Source organism: Salmo trutta, chromosome 28 (assembly GCF_901001165.1).
Source record: "Salmo trutta chromosome 28, fSalTru1.1, whole genome shotgun sequence".
NCBI lineage: Eukaryota > Metazoa > Chordata > Actinopteri > Salmoniformes > Salmonidae > Salmo > Salmo trutta.
The window spans coordinates 10,316,244-10,335,989 of record NC_042984.1 but is presented as its reverse complement, the minus strand read 5'-3'; the positions used below and the strand labels follow the sequence as shown (position 1 = coordinate 10,335,989).

Below are 19,746 nucleotides of genomic sequence, written 5' to 3'. Positions count from 1 at the left end.
ACTTGCTCCTGCAGGTTCATGCGCTACAACATACGTAGAGTACAACCCTACCTGACGCAGGTCCTAATCCAGGCACTTGTCATCTCCCGTCTGGACTACTGCAACTCACTGTTGGTTGGGCTCCCCGCTTGTGCCATCAAATCCCTGCAACTTATCCAGAACGCCGCAGGCCACCTGGTGTTCAACCTTCCCAAGATCTCCCATGTCACCCTGCTCTTCCGCACACTCCACTGGCTTCCAGTCGAAGCGCGCTTCCATTACAAGACCATGCCTACGGCGCAGCAAAAGGAACTGCCATTCTCTCCCTACCTTCAGACTATGCTCAAACCCGATATCCCAACCTGAGTACTACCAAGTTCTGCATCTCGTCTCTTGGCCCTCCAACCCCTACGGGAGGGAATCTCCCGCTCAGTCCAGTCAAAGTTTCTCTCGGTCCTGGCTTCCCAGAGTCCCTGTCCATCTTCTGAAAACATCTGATACCACCCCCCCCTCCCCCCCTCTTACCACTGACTTTGCTGATAGTTACTTAAGAAATGTGGTTGTCCCACCTAGCCATCTTAAGATGAATGCACTCTAAGTTGCTCTGGATAAGAGCGTCTGCTAAATTACTAAAATGGCTGTGCAGGGGAGGGTCCATGTCTCTATGTTGTCCTACCTGTGGCTGTGCGGGGGAGGGTGCGTCTGGGTGCTGCACCAATAGCTGGCTCTGCTCCATCCTCTGGGGGTGCATGGGGCTGCCGGCCACACCCCCCATCTGACCCCCTAAACTCTGCTGTGCTAGTGCTGCCTTCAGCCTCTACAGGAGACAGGACAACCAGGGAGGGCCATGTTAACATTAACCCCACACAGAGACACACACCTGTCCATTCATGTCATCACTCCCAATGTACCTGCTTAAACACACCTGATTATGTATCTGATCTTTTCCTATACAAGCACTCCGAATGTTCATCAAAACTATTATTGGACTGCAGTCTCTGTCATGTGATGAACAAACAGAGAGTGGGAGGGAACAAACACTATAGGGAAGAAAAGAAAGAAAGAAAAAAGAGAGAAAGAAAGGTGAACCCAGAGAAAGGCAGAGCAAGACAGAGAGACAGAGAAAAGCAAGAAAGCGAGAGAGAGAGAGAGATGTCGAGTGAGAAAGAGCAAGAAAGCCAGAGCGACAGAAATAGAGAGAGACAGAAATAGAGAGATCTCACCATCTTGGCCTCAGAGTGTGTGGTGTACGCGGAGTGGGAGCCGCTGCTGCCGCCTCCCAGAGGAGGACCAGGGATCCCGGGAATGTTGGGCACCATGTGCATGGGCCGGGCCAGCTGGAGACAACACACACGCACTTTAACGACCTAGCTAGGTCGGAGCTCAGTCTGGCAAAGTGAGATACTACCTCAATGTCAGTCTTTTCAAAGTGCTCCATATAATGCTTCTATGTGAATCAATACACATTATAGACAACAAGTGCAAGCATACAATTTTATTATAAAAAAAAAAAAAACGGGATCAACCTAGACTTTGACAGATGTTACTACTCCCTTAGCGAAGGTCAGCTTCCACGTCAATCAGAATTGGCAACAACCACCATTCCCAAACCAGACAAGGACAGACAGATGGGTGAAGGCAGGGCACTTACAGAAATGACAGAGGGTATCTGCATAGGACCAGGCAGGAGCCCATTGGTAAGGTGCATCATCACAGGGTAGTGGCCAGTGGGAGAGCTACAGAAAAAACAGAGGTAGAGGGTTACTGGTGGAAGAAAAACATCTATTTAAAAAGCTTCATCTTGCCCTCTGATAGGGTAGGTGGAATTGACACCATATTGGACACACCTATCCAATCCTTTCAGATGTACACAAGTGGCCTAGGGGGTAGGTATAGAGTTAGTTGGAGATCTATTCTTTGTATCTGTCCCATAGTGGTGACTATGACAGCACTGGTGGATCCATTGAAGCCATCTCCATTATGAGGTAGTCCATTTTATTTTGTGTTTGAAAAAAGCAGGAAGCTTATAATGGTGATTTACAGACACCTGCAGTGCTGGAGTCCTGAACCAAATCCTGTGTGTCATTCATTTATTGTGGCCATGGCGGTGATACTGCTTAAAGCCATTTACAAACCAGGTAACCCAATTTGAAGGAGAAGCCAATACTAGAATCCCTCCCAACCCATAGGAATGCCCACAAAAGCTGACTACTTTAATATGGTGGAAGCCCTCAAACAAAAACGGGTTACATCCAACTAGATCTCTCATAACTACATTGCCTTCAGAAATGATTCACATCCCTTGACTTTTTCCACATTTTGTTGTGTTACAGCCTGAATTTAAAATGGATTAAAATGTAGATTTCTTTGTCACGGGCCTACACACACACACACACACACACACACACACACACACACACACAATGCCCCATAATGTCAAAGTGGAATTATGTTTTTACAAATTGATTAAAAATGAAAAGATGAAATGTCCCCTGTGATATGGCAAGCCAAAATAAGTTCAGGTGTAAAAATGTGCTTTACAAATCACAAAATGTGTTGCATGGACTCACTGTGTGTGCAATAATACTGTTTAACATGATTTTTGAATGACTACCTCATCTCTGTACCAACACATACAGATAATTGCAAGGTCCCTCAGTCGAGCAGTGAGGTTTTCCAATGCCTCGCAAAGAAGGGCACCTATTGGTAGATGGGTAAAAATAAATAAATAAAGCAGACATTGAATATCCCTTTTAGCATGGTGAAGTGATTAATTACACTTTGGATGGTGTATCAATACACTCAGTCACTACAAAGATACAGACGTCCTTCCTAACTCAGTTTAGGGCTGTCCCCGACAAAAAACAAACAAAAAAAACAACAGGTCGGGGACAGAGTCGTCTGTTCTTTCGACTAATCTAAATAAATGTTTTTCCATATATAGACACATCCTATGTGTTTTAATCATATCAACTATACGCACTGAGCTTGTCTGATGCTTTAAGCACACTGTTTGATGAAATAATTAAGACACACAAATGAGGAGAGGGAGTCCGACCGCAATAGATTTGATTGTGCCGGGCCTGGCTCAGACTTGCTGTGTTGAAAAAAAAAAGACAGTGAGTGTGTGTGACTAGCACCCATTGTCTCTCTCTCCTCCCTGCTGCAGCGACCACCACAGAACATCAATGTGCATCGCACTGTCCGTGTTAATGAAGCTGCAACATAATTACAGTCATTTCTGACTGACCGAAATCCCTCATTTGTTTAGGAGAAAAACATTCCCTATTCCCTCAACCCTTGCTCTCTTTACGCGACATGTATGCGTCGCATGCACTGACCTTAAATCACATCAATAAATTGGTCATAAACTCTGAACAACGTAACATGTGACAGCAAAATGGATGCAGAGGACGTGACAAACTCGAAATGGGAGAATGTTTACTGGTTGCTCAGGAGGTAAAAGGGAAGGTAGTTGTGGAAAATAGTGCAGATCAAGAAAAATAAAAGGTAAGGAGCAAGCGCTGTGTGCATATTATGTGTGCCAAACAGGTGCTGTTAGATTAATGTCATTTTTCTGACCGTTTGGAACAATGTAAACATGAAATACATTTTAAGCGTACTAGAGAGTCTGTTGTAATGTTTTTTTTTTGTAAAGCCTTTATTACAACAAAGACTAACAGTCACATTCATTCGTGAATACATTTTCCAAAACGGAAGGGTCGAGGCCTATTTATTGTTTATGCTAATTATTCAACGGCAACTTTATTTTATTTTAAAACAAATGTTTGATTGCATTTCAGATCATGAATGACTCGTATGCTGTGTGATGAGATTAATGAATGAATGATAGATTGATACAGTAGCCTGTAGAAGTATTGAAATATAGTCCTCAGTAAGTTACGGTATTAAGACTAAACAGGATGTGCTCTTAGGCCTGCAGCTCGATGGTGGTTATATAAGGCTGCTATACCCTGCCTACTATAGATAATGACATGAATTATTATTATAATAATGATAATCATAATAATAAGAAGGAGATCAAGGAAAAAGGAGGGTTATTGTTATTATAAATATAATATTTCCTGACAATTTAAAACAGAGTAAACAATAAATAAATAATACCAGAGAGGCTGGTCTAACGGAAAAAAAAGTGTAAAGCCTTTATTACAGCAAAGCAAAGATTAAAAACAGCCAAATTGGTGAAATTGTTTATCCAACATGTGGTTGCGTGATGGTTGATGCTCACGGTATCAGTAGGCTAGTAAACAAACACTTAAACAGGTTACAGAAGCAGGAACTGTCATATTTCAGTAAAATTTCGTAAAAATCCAAATAACTTCACAGATTTTCATTGTAAAGGGTTTAAACACTGTTTCCCATGCTTGTTCAATGAACCATGAACAATTAATGAACATGCACCTGTGGAACGGTCGTTAAGACACTAACAGCTTACAGACGGTAGGCAATTAAGGTCACAGTTATGAAAACTTAGGACACTAGAGGCCTTTCTACTGACTCTGAAAAACACCAAAAGAAAGATGCCTAGTGTCCCTGCTCATCTGTGTGAACGTGCCTTAGGCATGCTGCAAGGAGGCATGAGGACTGCAGATGTGGCCAGGGCAATAAATTGCAATGTCCATACTGTGAGACGCCTAAGACAGCGCTACAGACGCACTGCAGTACTTAATGCAGCTGGTGGCCACACCAGATACTGACTATTACATTATTCAATTTCTGCTAGTTACATGTCTGTGGAACTTGTTCAGTTTATGTCTCAGTTGTTGAATCTTATTTTCATTCAAATATTTACACATGTTAAGTTTGCTGAAAATAAAACGCAGTTGACAGTGAGAGGACGTTTCTTTTTTTGCTGAGTTTATATGGTTGATTTATAAAGCCAGGCACATTTAACAGTTAGGTTATTGATTATAGACCTAATTAAGTTGGGGTTTCCTCTCTCCTGACTTTTCTAAGACAATTAAGGTAAGGGCTGTTTTCTCATCTCCTAACTCCGCTGCTGCCTTCACCGCATTGTTCTCAACACCAATATGCTGGTTAACTTTGTTATTATGCACATAGCAACATGGTCTAGGAAAAGGCACCAATTCAAAAGCGCACTTATGCGCTTCAGAACCACGACAGGCATGCTTGCAGCTTTACAGCAAAGAAAATGGCTTGTCTCTAGCCTAAACGGTTGTAAAAAGGATTGATGTAGGATTCAGCATATAAAAGCCATCTTTAACTGGAGCTCCAGGCCCCATGGAGGACTAGCCTGGGTCCAGATCGGAGCAGTCTTCAAATCTAGAACCAGGCTTGTGCAGGACCAGTCACTCACCCCAGCAGGGTGCGGTTGGAGGGTGGGGTGGGTGTGATGACGGAGGTGGGTGAAGGCATGGTGGGCTGCAGGGCGTCAAAGCCCAAGTGGAGGGGCAGAGAGCCTGGTCTGGGACGCATAGGGAGGGCACCGTGCCTCACGATGGTGGGGGTGGGGGCCGAACTCAGCACTGACCTCGGGGGAGTGTCCTGAGAGAAGACAGGAGAGATTCTTAGTTCAACAACAGATGTTTAGTAGTGTTAGATTCTTATTTTTCAGAGTAAATAACTCACGGACACTACAGAAGCTTAACCAAGTTTAATTCTTCCCAAAGGGTTGTTACAGCTGTATTCAGACAAAAAAAAACATTTCTCAACATCACAGGTGTATACATATCCCACTTTAGACACTCCTCCTTCTCTCCAATCCTTACATCTTATGGTTTAACAGGAAGAGGGTAACAGGATACTAAACCCTTATAACTCCCTTCAGGGGATCTGACCTGACCTCCTGACCTCAACCCCTCCTTCGCCTAGTCCACAGATGTCCATCTGCTTCCCCTATAGCAATCCTGTGATCTCCTCCCGTCCACCCAGCACATTCCACAGCCACTCTGTCTTTCTACAGATCTCACTCCTTAATATACTATGCGTCTGATCTATCATGTCTTTAATATCCCAATGTTCAAAGTTTAGAATCCAACAGTAGAAGGTCAATTCTAGGTTTAATACAGCCTCTATCCCAATGCATTGTGGATTGTTTCTTGATAGCTCGTAGACATAGTAAAGGTGGAGTACAGCAAGTTGTTTGCCGATCCTGTCAGACGCTCCCCATCAACAAACCACAGTGCCCATCCATCCTGGTCTCGCACACCTACCATTCCTCTGGCCCTCCTCGGTCCCCTACCTTTGGGTGTGACTGTAGGGACATGACTGGCATGTCAACCCATACCTCTAATCCTAAACTAACCAGAACCAACTTGGTAATTCAACATGGGTTTGCTGGTCAGTCATGTCCCCTAAGTTCTGACCCCTACCTTTCCTCGTCTCACCATGGCATCCCTGCTGCTATCTGACATGCTGGAGAAGGAATCAGGACTTCCTGGTGGGGAAGAGTCAACCTCCACAGGCTCCTCCTCCTTCACCTTCATGGCTTCTGCTGACGGTGTCTGCAGGCTCATGTGTAGGGCCACCTCTCTGTGGGGGGCAGGCAGCTGGAGGGAGGGAAAGGAGACAGACACTATAAAGCACAGCAGAGATAGGAAGGGGCCATGTGACCGACTGGATTTCGATCCTGGTCTTCTGCGTGCAACACCACTGTGTTCTGAACAAAAGCCTAGACCTACTGCCAGTCTTCAGGTCTCAGATACAGAACCTAAGTCAGGCAAACATGGTCTGTGGAACCACCTCAGTTCTACAATATGATAATATTATGCCATTTAGCAGAAGCTTTATCCAAAGCAGTCTTGTGTGCATACATTTTACATATGTGTGGTCCCGGGAATCAAACCCACTATCCTGACGTTGCAAACCCCATGCTCTACCAACTAAGAGGACCAAGTGATTTCTACTCACAGGGTTCTTGGCCCGCTTGTCGTCGTCCTCCTGGGCCTTCCTGAACTCCTCAGCGAAGGAGCTAGCCAGCTCGTTGAACAGCCCCACCTCCTCACAGTTCTTCAGGAAGCGAGTGGGAGTTGGGGTCTGGTCTGGAACAGGAGGAAGAGAAACAGAGAGAAATGTCTATTTTAGAAAATATCACCTTTTTTCAAAGTCCTTGGATTAATGTTTTATTCCAACACTTTGGCATAGAGATTTAAACATCAAATTAATCCAATATTTAACTAATCTCAGCAAAAAAAGAAAAGTCCTCTCACTGTAAACTGCGTTTATTTTTTAGCAAACTTAACATGTGTAAATATTTGTATGAACATAACAAGATTCAACAACAGACAAACTGAACAAGTTCCACAGACATGTGACTAACAGAAATTGAATAATATGTCCCTGAACAAAGGGGGGGTCAAAATCAAAAGTAACAGTCAGTATCTGGTGTGGCCACCAGCTGCATTAAGTACTGCAGTGCATCTCCTCCTCATGGACTGCACCAGATTTGCCAGTTCTTGCTGTGAGATGTTGCCCCACTCTTCCACCAAGGCACCTGCAAGTTCCCGGACATTTCTGGGGGGAATGGCCCTAGTCCTCACCCTCCGATCCAACAGGTTCCAGACGTGCTCAATGGGATTGAGATCCGGGCTCTTCGCTGGTCATGGCAGAACACTGACATTCCTGTCTTGCAGGAAATCACGCACAGAACGAGCAGTATGGCTGGTGGCATTGTCATGCTAGAGGGTCATGTCAGGATGAGCCTGCAGTAAGGGTACCACATGAGGGAGGAGGATGTCTTCCCTGTAACGCACAGCGTTCAGATTGCCTGCAATGACAACAAGCTCAGTCCAATGATGCTGTGACACACCGCCCCAAACCGTGACGGACCCTCCACCTCCAAATCGATCCCGCTCCAGAGTACAGGCAAACAAGTCTGTGGTTGTTTGAGAGAACAATCTCTATTTAGCGGACGGCTACAACAGGAGTTTCAGTGTCTGATAATATATGCATGGGAAAATACTCCTACTGAACTGAATGGGAACACTTGTTGTAGGGATTGCATTTGTAAGGGAAAACACAGTAACATGCCATAGGACGAATCATTACAACTAATTACAACTGTAATGCTCATTCCTTCGACGATAAACGCGAATCCAACCATCACCCCTGGTGAGACAAAACTGCGACTCGTCAGTGAAGAGCACTTTTTGCCAGTCCCGTCTGGTCCAGCGACGGTGGCATTGTGCCCATTGGCGACGTTGTTGCCGGTGATGTCTTACAACAGGCCTACAAGACCTCAGTCCAGCCTCACTCAGCCTATTGCGGACAGTCTGAGCACTGATGGAGGGATTGTGCATTCATGGTGTAACTCGGACAGTTGTTGTTGCCACCCTGTACCTGTCCCGTAGGTGTGATGTTCGGATGTACCGATCCTGTGCAGGTGTTGTTACACGTGGTCTCCCACTATGAGGACAATCAACTGTCCGTCCTGTCTCCCTGTAGCGCTGTCTTAGGCGTCTCACAAGACGGACATTGCAATTTATTTCCCTGGCCACATCTGCAGTCCTCATGTTTCCTTGCAGCATGTCTAAGGCACGTACACACAGATGAGCAGGGACCCTGGGCATCTTTCTTTTGGTGTTTTTCAGAGTCAGTAGAAAGGCCTCTAGTGTTCTAAGTTTTCATAACTGTGACCTTAATTGCCTACCGTCTGTAAGCTGTTAGTGTCTTAACGACCGTTCCACAGGTGCATGTTCATTAATTGTTTATGGTTCATTGAACAAGCATGGGAAACAGTGTTCAAACACTTTACAATGAAGATCTGTCAAGTTTTGCGGATTTTTACGAATTATCTTTGAAAGACAGGGTCCTGAAAAAGGGACGTTTCTTTTTTTGCTGAGTTTACTAATAGGTCAACCACTAAAGGTCTTCAGAGAAGTCAAACTTAACAGGTGGGGACATCAGTGATCCTATATCTGTCTAAAATGTTCTGGTAATCACGACTGACATGTGGGTACTCAACAACTGACAAAAGTACCAAATTAAAGAGGTGCCAGAACAGTAGAGTAATAAAGTGAAATATTTTAGACTCACTAGGAGAACCAGTACCTTGGATAATGACAGAGTCTGTCCTGGCAGGGCCAAACTTTAGACTCATCTCATGCTTGTGTTTGTGTACAGCCAGGTGGTCCTCGTTGGTAAACCTCTGGAGAGAGGGTGGGAGGGAGAGAAAGAAAGGGAGAAAAGAGGGAAAGGAGGAGGGGGGGGGGGGGAGAGGAGAGTTAATGTCACACACACACACACACACACACACACACACACACACACCAGTTAGGGCCAGAAAGCACCTTAACCTCAATAGAAGATAGCCAGTCAAATGTATTGGATTCTGTGACATCTTATGGATAACACATACTGTATCATTTTGGGTTGCACAACAAAGAATATCCATGTATACAATACACTAGGATGTGTAATGCAGCCCTTTTTAGACTCTTTTAGCCGTAAGCAACACAGGCCTAAATGTCTAGGAAATGGCATTATCGACCCGACGCTACACACACAGTGGCACAAAATGCTGGATGGTGACAGTGTGTGAAAACACATTGAGCCAACAGCTCATAGTCACGAAGTGGCAGGCTAGGGTTAGGGAGGTGGCAGGTTAGGGTTAGGAAAGTGGCAGGTTAGGGTTAGGAAAGTGGCAGGTTAGGGTTATGGTTGTGGCAGGTTAGGGTTATGGTTGTGGCAGGTTAGGGTTAGGAAAGTGGCAGGTTAGGAAAGTGGCAGGTTAGGAAAGTGGCAGGTTAGGAAAGTGGCAGGTTAGGAAAGTGGTAGGTTAGGAAAGTGGCAGGTTAGGGTTAGGGTAGTGGCAGGTTAGGGTTAAGGAAGTGGCAGGTTAGGGTTAAGGAAGTGGCAGGTTAGGGTTAAGGAAGTGGCAGGTTAGGGTTAAGGAAGTGGCAGGTTAGGGTTAAGGAAGTGGCAGGTTAGGGTTAAGGAAGTGGCAGGTTAGGGTTAAGGAAGTGGCAGGTTAGGGTTAAGGAAGTGGCAGGTTAGGGTTAGGGAAGTGGCAGGTTAGGGTTAGGGAAGTGGCAGGTTAGGGTTAGGGAAGTGGCAGATTAGGGTTAAGGAAGTGGCAGGTTAGGGTTAGGGAAGTGGCAGGCTAGGGTTAGGGAAGTGGCAGGCTAGGGTTAGGGAAGTGGCAGGCTAGGGTTATGGTTAGGGAAGTGGCAGGCTAGGGCTAGGGTTAAGGAGGTGGCAGACTAGGATTGGGTTAGGGAAGTGGCAGCCTAGGATTTGGGTTAGGGAAGTGGCAGGCTAGGATTAGGGAAGTGGCAGGCTAGGGCTAGGGAGGTGGCAGGCTAGGGCTAGGGAGGTGGCAGGCTAGGGCTAGGGAGGTGGCAGGCTAGGGCTAGGGAGGTGGCAGGCTAGGGCTAGGGAGGTGGCAGGCTAGGGCTAGGGAGGTGTCAGGCTAAGGTTAGGGAGGTGTCAGGCTAAGGTTAGGGAGGTGTCAGGCTAGGGTTAGGGAAGTGGCAGGCTAGGATTAGGGAGGTGTCAGGCTAGGATTAAGGAAGTGGCAGGCTAGGGCTAGGGAGGTGGCAGGCTAGGGCTAGGGAGGCCTTATCTAGGGCTAGGGAGGCCTTATCTAGGGCTAGGGAGGTGGCAGGCTAGGGCTAGGGAGGTGGCAGGCTAGGGCTAGGGAGGTGGCAGGCTAGGGCTAGGGAGGTGGCAGGCTAGGGCTAGGGAGGTGGCAGGCTAGGGCTAGGGAGGTGGCAGGCTAGGGTTAGGGAGGTGGCAGGCTAGGGCTAGGGAGGTGGCAGGCTAGGGCTAGGGAGGTGGCAGGCTAGGGCTAGGGAGGCCTTATCTAGGGCTAGGGAGGTGACAGGCTAGGGCTAGGGAAGTGGCAGGCTAGGGCTAGGGAGGTGGCAGGCTAGGGCTAGGGAGGTGGCAGGCTAGGGCTAGGGAGGTGGCAGGCTAGGGTTAGGGAGGTGGCAGGCTAGGGCTAGGGAGGTGGCAGGCTAGGGCTAGGGAGGTGGCAGGCTAGGGCTAGGGAGGTCTCATCAGGGCTAGGGAAGTGGCAGGCTAGGGCTAGGGAGGTCTCATCAGGGCTAGGGAGATGGCAGGCTAGACCTAGGGAGGTCTCATCAGGGCTAGGGAAGTGGCAGGCTAGGGCTAGGGAAGTGGCAGGCTAGGGAGGTGGCAGGTCAGGGCTATCATTTGTAAGACGTATGGCCAACTGAACAAGTAGCCTAGTGCACCAGTATGTGTTTATCAAAGGGATTCGTCCTTCTCTGCTTGCAACACATCTGCAGAAGTATGCCAACCAACCACTCACACCAAGCTGTTACAATAGTCTTCCTCTGTCAGTCTTTCAGCCAAGCACACCAAGGTGCTACAATAGTCTTCCTCTGTTTGTTCTCTTCCCTTTTGGAGTTGCTTTAATTTAGTTTTAGTTTACGGTAAGTAGATAAAAAATAAAAAAACTCAAACCGTTGCAAAACTTTCATTGTATCCTGATGAATACAACCGAAGTGGCGCCCTATTCTATATTTAGGGCACTACTTTTCTTCTGGTCAAAAGTAGTGCCATTGCACTATATAGCGTGCGATTTAGGATCCTCCATTTTCTTCTGCATGAAGTCTATTTCTGGCTGTGTCAGTGTCACAGTTATACGTTCAGTCGTGAGAGAGAGGGAGAAGAGAGGGAGGAGAGAGAGAAGAGGGGGAGAGAGAGAGAAGAGGGGGAGAGAGAGAGAAGAGGGGGGAGAGAGAGAGAAGAGGGGGAGAGAGAGAGAAGAGGGGGAGAGAGAGAGAAGAGGGGGAGAGAGAGAGAAGAGAGAGAGGAGAGGGCGAAGAGGAGAGGAGAGAGAGCGAGCAGAGGGGGAGAGAGAGCAGAGCAGAGGGGGAGAGAGAGAGAAGAGGGGGAGAGAGAGAGCAGAGGGGGAGAGAGAGAGCAGAGGGGGAGAGAGAGAGAAGAGGGGGAGAGAGAGAGCAGAGGGGGAGAGAGAGAAGAGAGGGGGAGAGAGAGAGAAGAGGGGGAGAGAGAGAGAAGAAGGGGACAGAGAGAGAAGAGGGGGAGAGAGAGAGAAGAGGGGGAGAGAGAGAGAAGAGGGGGAGAGAGAGAGAAGAGGGGGAGAGAGAGAGAAGAGGGGGAGAGAGAGAGAAGAGGGGGAGAGAGAGAGAAGAGGGGAGAGAGAGAGAAGAGGGGAGAGAGAGAGAAGAGGGGGAGAGAGAGAGAAGAGGGGGAGAGAGAGAGAAGAGGGGGAGAGAGAGAGAAGAGGGGGAGAGAGAGCGAAGAGGGGGAGAGAGAGCGAGCAGAGGGGGAGAGAGCGAGCAGAGGGGGAGAGAGAGCGAGCAGAGGGGGAGAGAGAGCAGAGCAGAGGGGGAGGAGAGAGAGAGGGAGGGGAGAGAGCAGAGCAGAGGGGAGAGAGAGCAGAGCAGAGGGGGAGAGAGAGCAGAGCAGAGGGGGAGAGAGAGCAGAGCAGAGGGGGAGAGAGAGCGAGCAGAGGGGGAGAGAGAGCGAGAGCAGAGGGGGAGAGAGAGAGCAGAGCAGAGGGGGAGAGAGAGCAGAGCAGAGGGGGGAGAGAGAGCAGAGCAGAGGGGGAGAGAGAGCAGAGCAGAGGGGGAGAGAGAGCAGAGCAGAGGGGGAGAGAGAGCAGAGCAGAGGGGGAGAGAGAGCAGAGCAGAGGGGGAGAGAGCGAGCAGAGGGGAGAGAGAGCAGAGCAGAGGGGGGAGAGAGAGCAGAGCAGAGGGGAGAGAGAGCAGAGCAGAGGGGGAGAGAGAGAGAGCAGAGGGGGAGAGAGAGCAGAGCAGAGGGGGAGAGAGAGCAGAGCAGAGGGGGAGAGAGAGCAGAGCAGAGGGGGAGAGATAGCAGAGCAGAGGGGGAGAGAGAGCAGAGCAGAGGGGGAGAGAGAGCAGAGCAGAGGGGAGAGAGAGCAGAGCAGAGGGGGAGAGAGAGCAGAGCAGAGGGGGAGAGAGAGCGAGCAGAGGGGGAGAGAGAGCGAGCAGAGGGGGAGAGAGAGCGAGCAGAGGGGGAGAGAGAGAGCAGAGCAGAGGGGAGAGAGAGCAGAGCAGAGGGGGAGAGAGAGCAGAGCAGAGGGGAGAGAGAGCAGAGCAGAGGGGGAGAGAGAGCAGAGCAGAGGGGGAGAGAGAGCAGAGCAGAGGGGGAGAGAGAGCAGAGCAGTGGGGGAGAGAGAGCAGAGCAGAGGGGGAGAGAGAGCAGAGCAGAGAGGGAGAGAGAGCGAGCAGAGGGGGAGAGAGAGCGAGCAGAGGGGGAGAGAGAGCAGAGCAGAGGGGGAGAGAGAGCAGAGCAGAGGGGGAGAGAGAGCAGAGCAGAGGGGGAGAGAGAGCAGAGCAGAGGGGGAGAGAGAGCGAGCAGAGGGGGAGAGAGAGCGAGCAGAGGGGGAGAGAGAGCGAGCAGAGGGGGTGAGAGAGCGAGCAGAGGGGGAGAGAGAGCAGAGCAGAGGGGGAGAGAGAGAGAAGAGGGGGAGAGAGCAGAGCAGAGGGGGAGAGAGAGCAGAGCAGAGGGGAGAGAGAGAGAAGAGCACCGAGTGAAAACACTGTCAGGAGCATATTTGTAGCCAGTACCAGCTAGCGGCAGTATCACCAATACAAGTCTCACAGGCTGATAGTATCTTTCCTATGACCAAGATGGCTGGGTCGGGCTAGGGGAAACAATCTCAAATGAATCTCCCTTATTGTACATATCTACTAGAGGTCTTCACGAATCAACCTGTACCCGACTATCCCAGTCCCGATCCGGGACCCGAGTAAGTCCGGATCCATAATTCTAAATACTGTCACAGATCTGATATGACGTCACGGGTCTGGAGAATATGTTACTTTAACGGACCTGTCAGGAAGGGCCCGTACAGATCCCAACGTGACTCCTGCAGTAGAGAGAGAAATTGGATAATATATGCTGCTCCTCTTCCTTTTCACCAGAGTGGAGTCTGTAGCTTGTAGTTGTTTTTGGCCAATCATAAGTTATCAAAGCAGCAATAGTCTACAGTCAGTCATAGAACCTCCACATGTGGCCAAAGTTAGGAGATATCTAATCAGTGGTAGATGGAATTATAAGATAAAGGAGAGGGGGCCTCCCGGGTGGCGCAGTGGTCTAAGGCACTGCATCGCAGTGCTAGCTGTGCCACCAGAGATTCTGGATTCGAGCCCAGGCTCTGTCGCAGCCGGCCGCGACCGGGAAGCCCATGGGGCCGCACACAATTGACCCAGCGTCGTCCGGGTTAGAGGAGGTTTGGCCGGCAGGGATATCCTTGTCTCATCGCGCACTAGCGACTCCTGTGGCGGGCCGGGTGCAGTGCACGCTGACCAGGTCGCCAGGTGTTGTGTCACGAAGCAGTGCGGGTTGGTTGGGTTGTGTTTCACATTGGTGCGGCTGGCTTCCGGGTTGGATGTGCGTTGTGTCAAGAAGCAGTGCGGGTTGGTTGGGTTGTGTTTCAGAGGACGCACGGCTCTCGACCTTCGCCTCTCCTGAGTCCGTACGGTGCGATGAGACAAGACAGTAACTACTACCAATTGGATACCACGAAATTGGGGAGAAAAATGGGGTAAAATAATAAATAAAAAAGATAAAGGAGAAGGGTAGGCTACAACGACCAAGAACCAACAGGTAGGCTGCTACTTAATATTCTGAATGCTCTCTAAGGAACGGGTCTAGCTGTCCTTGGGTCTAGCTGTCCCTGGGTCTAGCTGTCCCTGGGTCTAGCTGTCCCTGGGTCTAGCTGTCCTTGGGTCTGTTCGGAACGGGACTCTATATTAAATCAAATCAAATCATTTATGCATATCGGATCCGGGTGGGAAAGACCCAGGTCCTTTTCAGAATGGGTCCAACTTTTTGGACCCGTGAATACCTCTAGTACATGCGTATGTAGGAGATACTGGAAGCAAGGATTATCATATCTAACAATAAATGGCTAACTGTAAACATGATGGGCAAAGGCCAGCCTCACATCAGGTTTCCCACAACTGCATAGCCTACATGCCATAGCATGACAGACAGGCCTAGACAATACCAGGTCTGGACAGAGAGCCATGACCTGAATAAAATCACACTTCTGTTCTGTCTGAACAACAACATAGTCTACACACACATTAGAAATGGACAACTGTTTGAGTGTGAGGGTACCACAACACACCCAAAGAGCACCAACACACACTGCGTTTTTTTAACCCTTTATTTAACTAGGCAAGCCAGTTAAGAACAAATTATTATTTACAATGATGTCCTACCAAAAGGCAAAAGGCCTCCTGCGCAACGGGGGATTAAAAATATAGGACAAAAACACACATCACAACAAGAAAGACACCACAACACTACATAAAGAGAGAGACCTAAGACAACAGCACAGCATGGCAACACCACATGACAACAACAACAACATGGTAGCAAAACAACATGGCAGCAGCACAACATGGCAGCAGCACAACATGGCAGCAGCACAACATGGCAGCAACACAACATGGCAGCAACACAACATGGCAGCAACACAACATGGCAGCAACACAACATGGCAGCAGCACAACATGGCAGCAGCACAACATGGTAGCAACACAACATGGCAGCAACAACAACATGGTAGCAAAACAACATGGTAGCAACACAACATGGCAGCAACACAACATGGCAGCAGCACAACATGGCAGCAGCACAACATGGCAGCAGCACAACATGGTAGCAACACAACATGGCAGCAACACAACATGGCAGCAGCACAACATGGCAGCAGCACAACATGGCAGCAGCACAACATGGCAGCAGCACAACATGGCAGCAGCACAACATGGCAGAAGCACAACATGGCAGAAGCACAACATGGTCGCAACACAACATGGCAGCAACACAACATGGCAGCAACACAACATGGCAGCAACACAACATGGCAGCAACACAACATGGCAGCAACACAACATGGCAGAAGCACAAACATTACTGGGCACAGACAACAGCACAAAGGGCAAGAAGGTAGAGACAACAATACATCACGCGAAGCAGCCACAACTGTCTGTTGTGTTGCTTTGATGATACACACAATTAAAAAATACTATTAAAAATGGCAAGTCTGCTAGAGAGGCTAGAGTAGATCGTGTTCATTCAACCAAATCTCAAAACACATCCTGTAACTTTTATCTAAACATCCATTTTACTGTCCTTTTTCCTTCCTTGTCTCTAAAGTAATACATTAATAATGTCAATAAATGAAATATGTAACATCATTATTGTCTTTACATAAGCAAGTCAAGTAGAATCTAAACTCTGTGATGGTAACTGACAGTCTAATCTAAACTCTGTGATGGTAACTGACAGTCTAATCTAAACTCTGTGATGGTAACTGACAGTCTAATCTAAACTCTGTGATGGTAACTGACAGTCTAATCTAAACTCTGTGATGGTAACTGACAGTCTAATCTAAACTCTGTGATGGTAACTGACAGTCTAATCTAAACTCTGTGATGGTAACTGACAGTCTAATCTAAACTCTGTGATGGTAACTGACAGTCTAATCTAAACTCTGTGATGGTAACTGACAGTCGAGTCCCTGAAGGTTTCTAAGAGGATTAATGGGCAAACAACAAGAGATAAATGTTTCATTCCAGACGCATGTTGTTGTCTGCGTGTGTCTGCAGTAATCGCTTGAATTGTCTAACCACGCCTGAGGACAACACTAATGATCTTTTATTTAATAAGGTAGGAGGTAATAACCTTACTGATTTGGAATTACATTTCCTCAACACTCATCTGTGGTCTTCAAGCTGTCCGCAGTAAAACACGTGGCAAAGCCTGCCAGTACAGTTATGATGCTGTTATAAGCATGTTAAAACCTTTATAATGTTTCCTAATGAGGCTTATAAGTCATGTCATCAGTAGCCAAAAAGGGAAGAAGCAGAGATATACCTATGAGCAAAAGATATTGAAAAGGAGGTTGAAAATACATATTTAACTCATTGTCTTCACTGGGATTGTACTGTAATGTAAATGTACTGTAATGTAACATTGTACCAGGCTTTAAAACATCTAATCCATCCTAACACCTTTGGACAGAGTACAGCAATAGACATTTAGTGCCAAGCTGAGTCACTATGGATCTCTAACCTCTTCAGTCTGCAGAAGTGAGACAGAAACAGGTTGAAAAATGTGTCATCTGTGCTGCCTGCTGCCTATGACTCACTGGCTGGCTGGCTGGCTGGCTGGCTGGCTGACAACACCTGGCTGGCTGGCTGACAACACCTGGCTGGCTGGCTGACAACACCTGACAACACCGCTCGGCTAGAGGTATTTCTCAGTGATCAGTGTATTGGCCATCTGGGCTCTCATAGAGAAACAGAAGCTTCAGAGAGACCCATGTTGACTAGCTAGCCATCACTATATATCAATGCGTGTGTGTGTGTGTGTGTGTGTGTGTGTGTGTGTGTGTGGGTGGCCTGGATGGCAGTGTGCTGCGTTGTCCATGTGGTCTCTTACAAAGAAAACAAATTGCATTAGAGACATCCGCATTGTTTCACAACAGAGCTAGCTGGCACTATCAGACAGTGTGATCAGTGTTTGCAGTGTTATTGTCCATGTGTACGCTCAATAACAGAAGTGGAACAGACCTAGTGTGATCACAGATGTGTTTGTACTCTCTTGCCAACTCAGTGTCACAGCAAACATGATAGTTTCACAAGGAGTCGGCAAAAGAACAAACAGACCGACAAAAGAAACATGTTGTCCATGTGGACACTGTCAGTGGCAGCAGAGCTAAATGAGTGTCTACTCTCTACCGATGTTCAACTCCACTGTAATGGGAAATGTCCTTCATTTCAGTATGAGTACAGTGTTTCTCCTAGGATTTCTTTCAGCAGCGGTGGCAAAACTAGCGCAGGGGAGGGGGGCCCTCCTCTCAGCTGCAGAGACAATTTTGCTGTTCTAAAGCTAATTTCCTGCAATTCTATCAATTTTGCCATGGGGCTGAGAGAAAATATGCAGTTTTAAAGTAACTGTCCAGTGAAAATCTGACTTTTAAAAAAGTTGATATTCCATTAACTCATTCCTATATAATGTTGACGACTCGTCATATGCTCTTATTTGTGACCAAATCAAAAATTGGAGGGGGGGGGGGCTCAAACTTGTATCTTCAAAAATGCTTGCTATTTCCTCATTAAGTATGATGTCATACTCCTGAGGATGATCTGGCCAATCAACGGTCTACTTGTGTTAATATTTTAAATTACCGGTATACGCCCACACATTCTATTGTTGGGTTATGCCGACACCAGACAAGCTGAATTAAGCTTCTTAATAATTTTTTGAAAGGAAAACTATTTCACTCATATTCTAAGTAATTATAGGTCATATTTCATAGGAATCTGGAAACACTGGACAGTTACTTTAAAGCTAATTTCCTGCAATTCTACACATTTTGCCATGGCTTATGCCGTGTTCTTACGCTATCTGAGTGACTCAAACATTATGACAAAATCAACAGGGGCCCCATGTCATGACATTTTGGGAATTTTAGATTCTCCCTGACTGTCTATTATTTTTCTGGTGGTTGTTAGTTGTCAAAAAATATAAACAAATCCATAATCTTTTCTACATACTTTATATCTGGTTTTAGTCATTTAAGTTTACACTGAAAATGTTTTACCATCCCAAATTATTATTCATGAATATAGGGGAAACACTGGAGTTCAGTACCACCAACACCATCTGTTTCAACTTTCCAGTCAACGGAGGACTTGGACTCAAAATAGAGAGTTATTCCAGTCAACGGAGGACTCGGACTCAAAATAGAGAGTTATTCCAGTCAACGGAGGACTCGGACTCAAAATAGAGAGTTATTCCAGTCAACGGAGAACTCGGACTCAAAATAGAGAGTTATTCCAGTCAACGGAGAACTCGGACTCAAAATAGAGAGTTATTCCAGTCAACGGAGGACTCGGACTGAAAATAGAGTTATTCCAGTCAACTGCCAGACAGCAAAATACACAAACAAGTACAGTACAACCGCAAAACACACACAGACTGAAATCAACTGAAATCCAAACTAAATTAGGATAATCACTAGTCTATAGAAATTCCACTGTGGCAGTTAAACACTAGCACACAGGTAAAACCGAACTCAGAAACAGACACTGAACACACCTGAAACTCAAGACAAGGTAGAGGTAGATGGCTTACCTGTCCACAGCCGGGAGCGTTGCACACAAAAGGCCGGTCGTCCCCCATCTTTGCAAAGAGCGTGCAATGTAACTGTGGGAGAGGAGAAGAGAACATTGTTGTCGTTTATTTTTTTCCCCTCAAATCGGTTCTGTTGGTCCTCCAGTAGGCTAGTCCAGAAAACAACAAAGCAGAGATACTGCTGTTCTGCTGGTAGGCTAGCTGTAGTCAGAGCAGCCAGGATGTTCTGCTGGTAGGCTAACTGTAGTCAGAGCAGCCAGGATGTTCTGCTGGTAGGCTAGCTGTAGTCAGAGCAGCCAGGATGTTCTGCTGGTAGGCTAGCTGTAGTCAGAGCAGCCAGGATGTTCTGCTGGTAGGCTAGCTGTAGTCAGAGCAGCCAGGATGTTCTGCTGGTAGGCTAGATGTAGTCAGAGCAGCCAGGATGTTCTGCTGGTAGGCTAGATGTAGTATATACAGTTGAAGTCGGAAGTTTACATACACCTTTGCCAAATACATTTAAACTCAGTTTTTCACAATTCCTGACATTTAATCCTAGTATAAATTCCCTGTCTTAGGTCAGTTAGGATCACCACTTTATTTTAAGAATATGAAATGTCAGAATAATAGTAGAGAGAATTTTTTATTTCAGCTTTTATTTCTTTCATCACATTCCCAGTGGGTCAGAAGTTCACA

The 19,746-nt window shown here is 47.1% G+C and overlaps 1 protein-coding gene across 3 annotated transcripts in view; it reads right to left on the bottom strand.

The window, feature by feature from the left end:
• atf7a (activating transcription factor 7a) overlaps positions 1-19,746 on the bottom strand; it is a 42,398-nt gene that overhangs the window by 7,480 nt on the left and 15,172 nt on the right. Inside the window, exons 2-9 of one of the 3 annotated variants that reach the window (XM_029718572.1) lie at positions 19,075-19,146; positions 8,995-9,106; positions 6,871-7,001; positions 6,333-6,509; positions 5,318-5,505; positions 1,631-1,715; positions 1,203-1,316; positions 656-796 (exon numbers count right to left, since the gene is read on the bottom strand). In XM_029718572.1, the coding sequence (XP_029574432.1) occupies positions 656-796; positions 1,203-1,316; positions 1,631-1,715; positions 5,318-5,505; positions 6,333-6,509; positions 6,871-7,001; positions 8,995-9,106; positions 19,075-19,122 (996 nt within the window). In that variant the 5' untranslated portion in view covers positions 19,123-19,146. The remainder of the gene's footprint in view (positions 1-655; positions 797-1,202; positions 1,317-1,630; positions 1,716-5,317; positions 5,506-6,332; positions 6,510-6,870; positions 7,002-8,994; positions 9,107-19,074; positions 19,147-19,746) is intronic. The other 2 variants (XM_029718574.1, XM_029718573.1) reach the window with 2 other exon arrangements.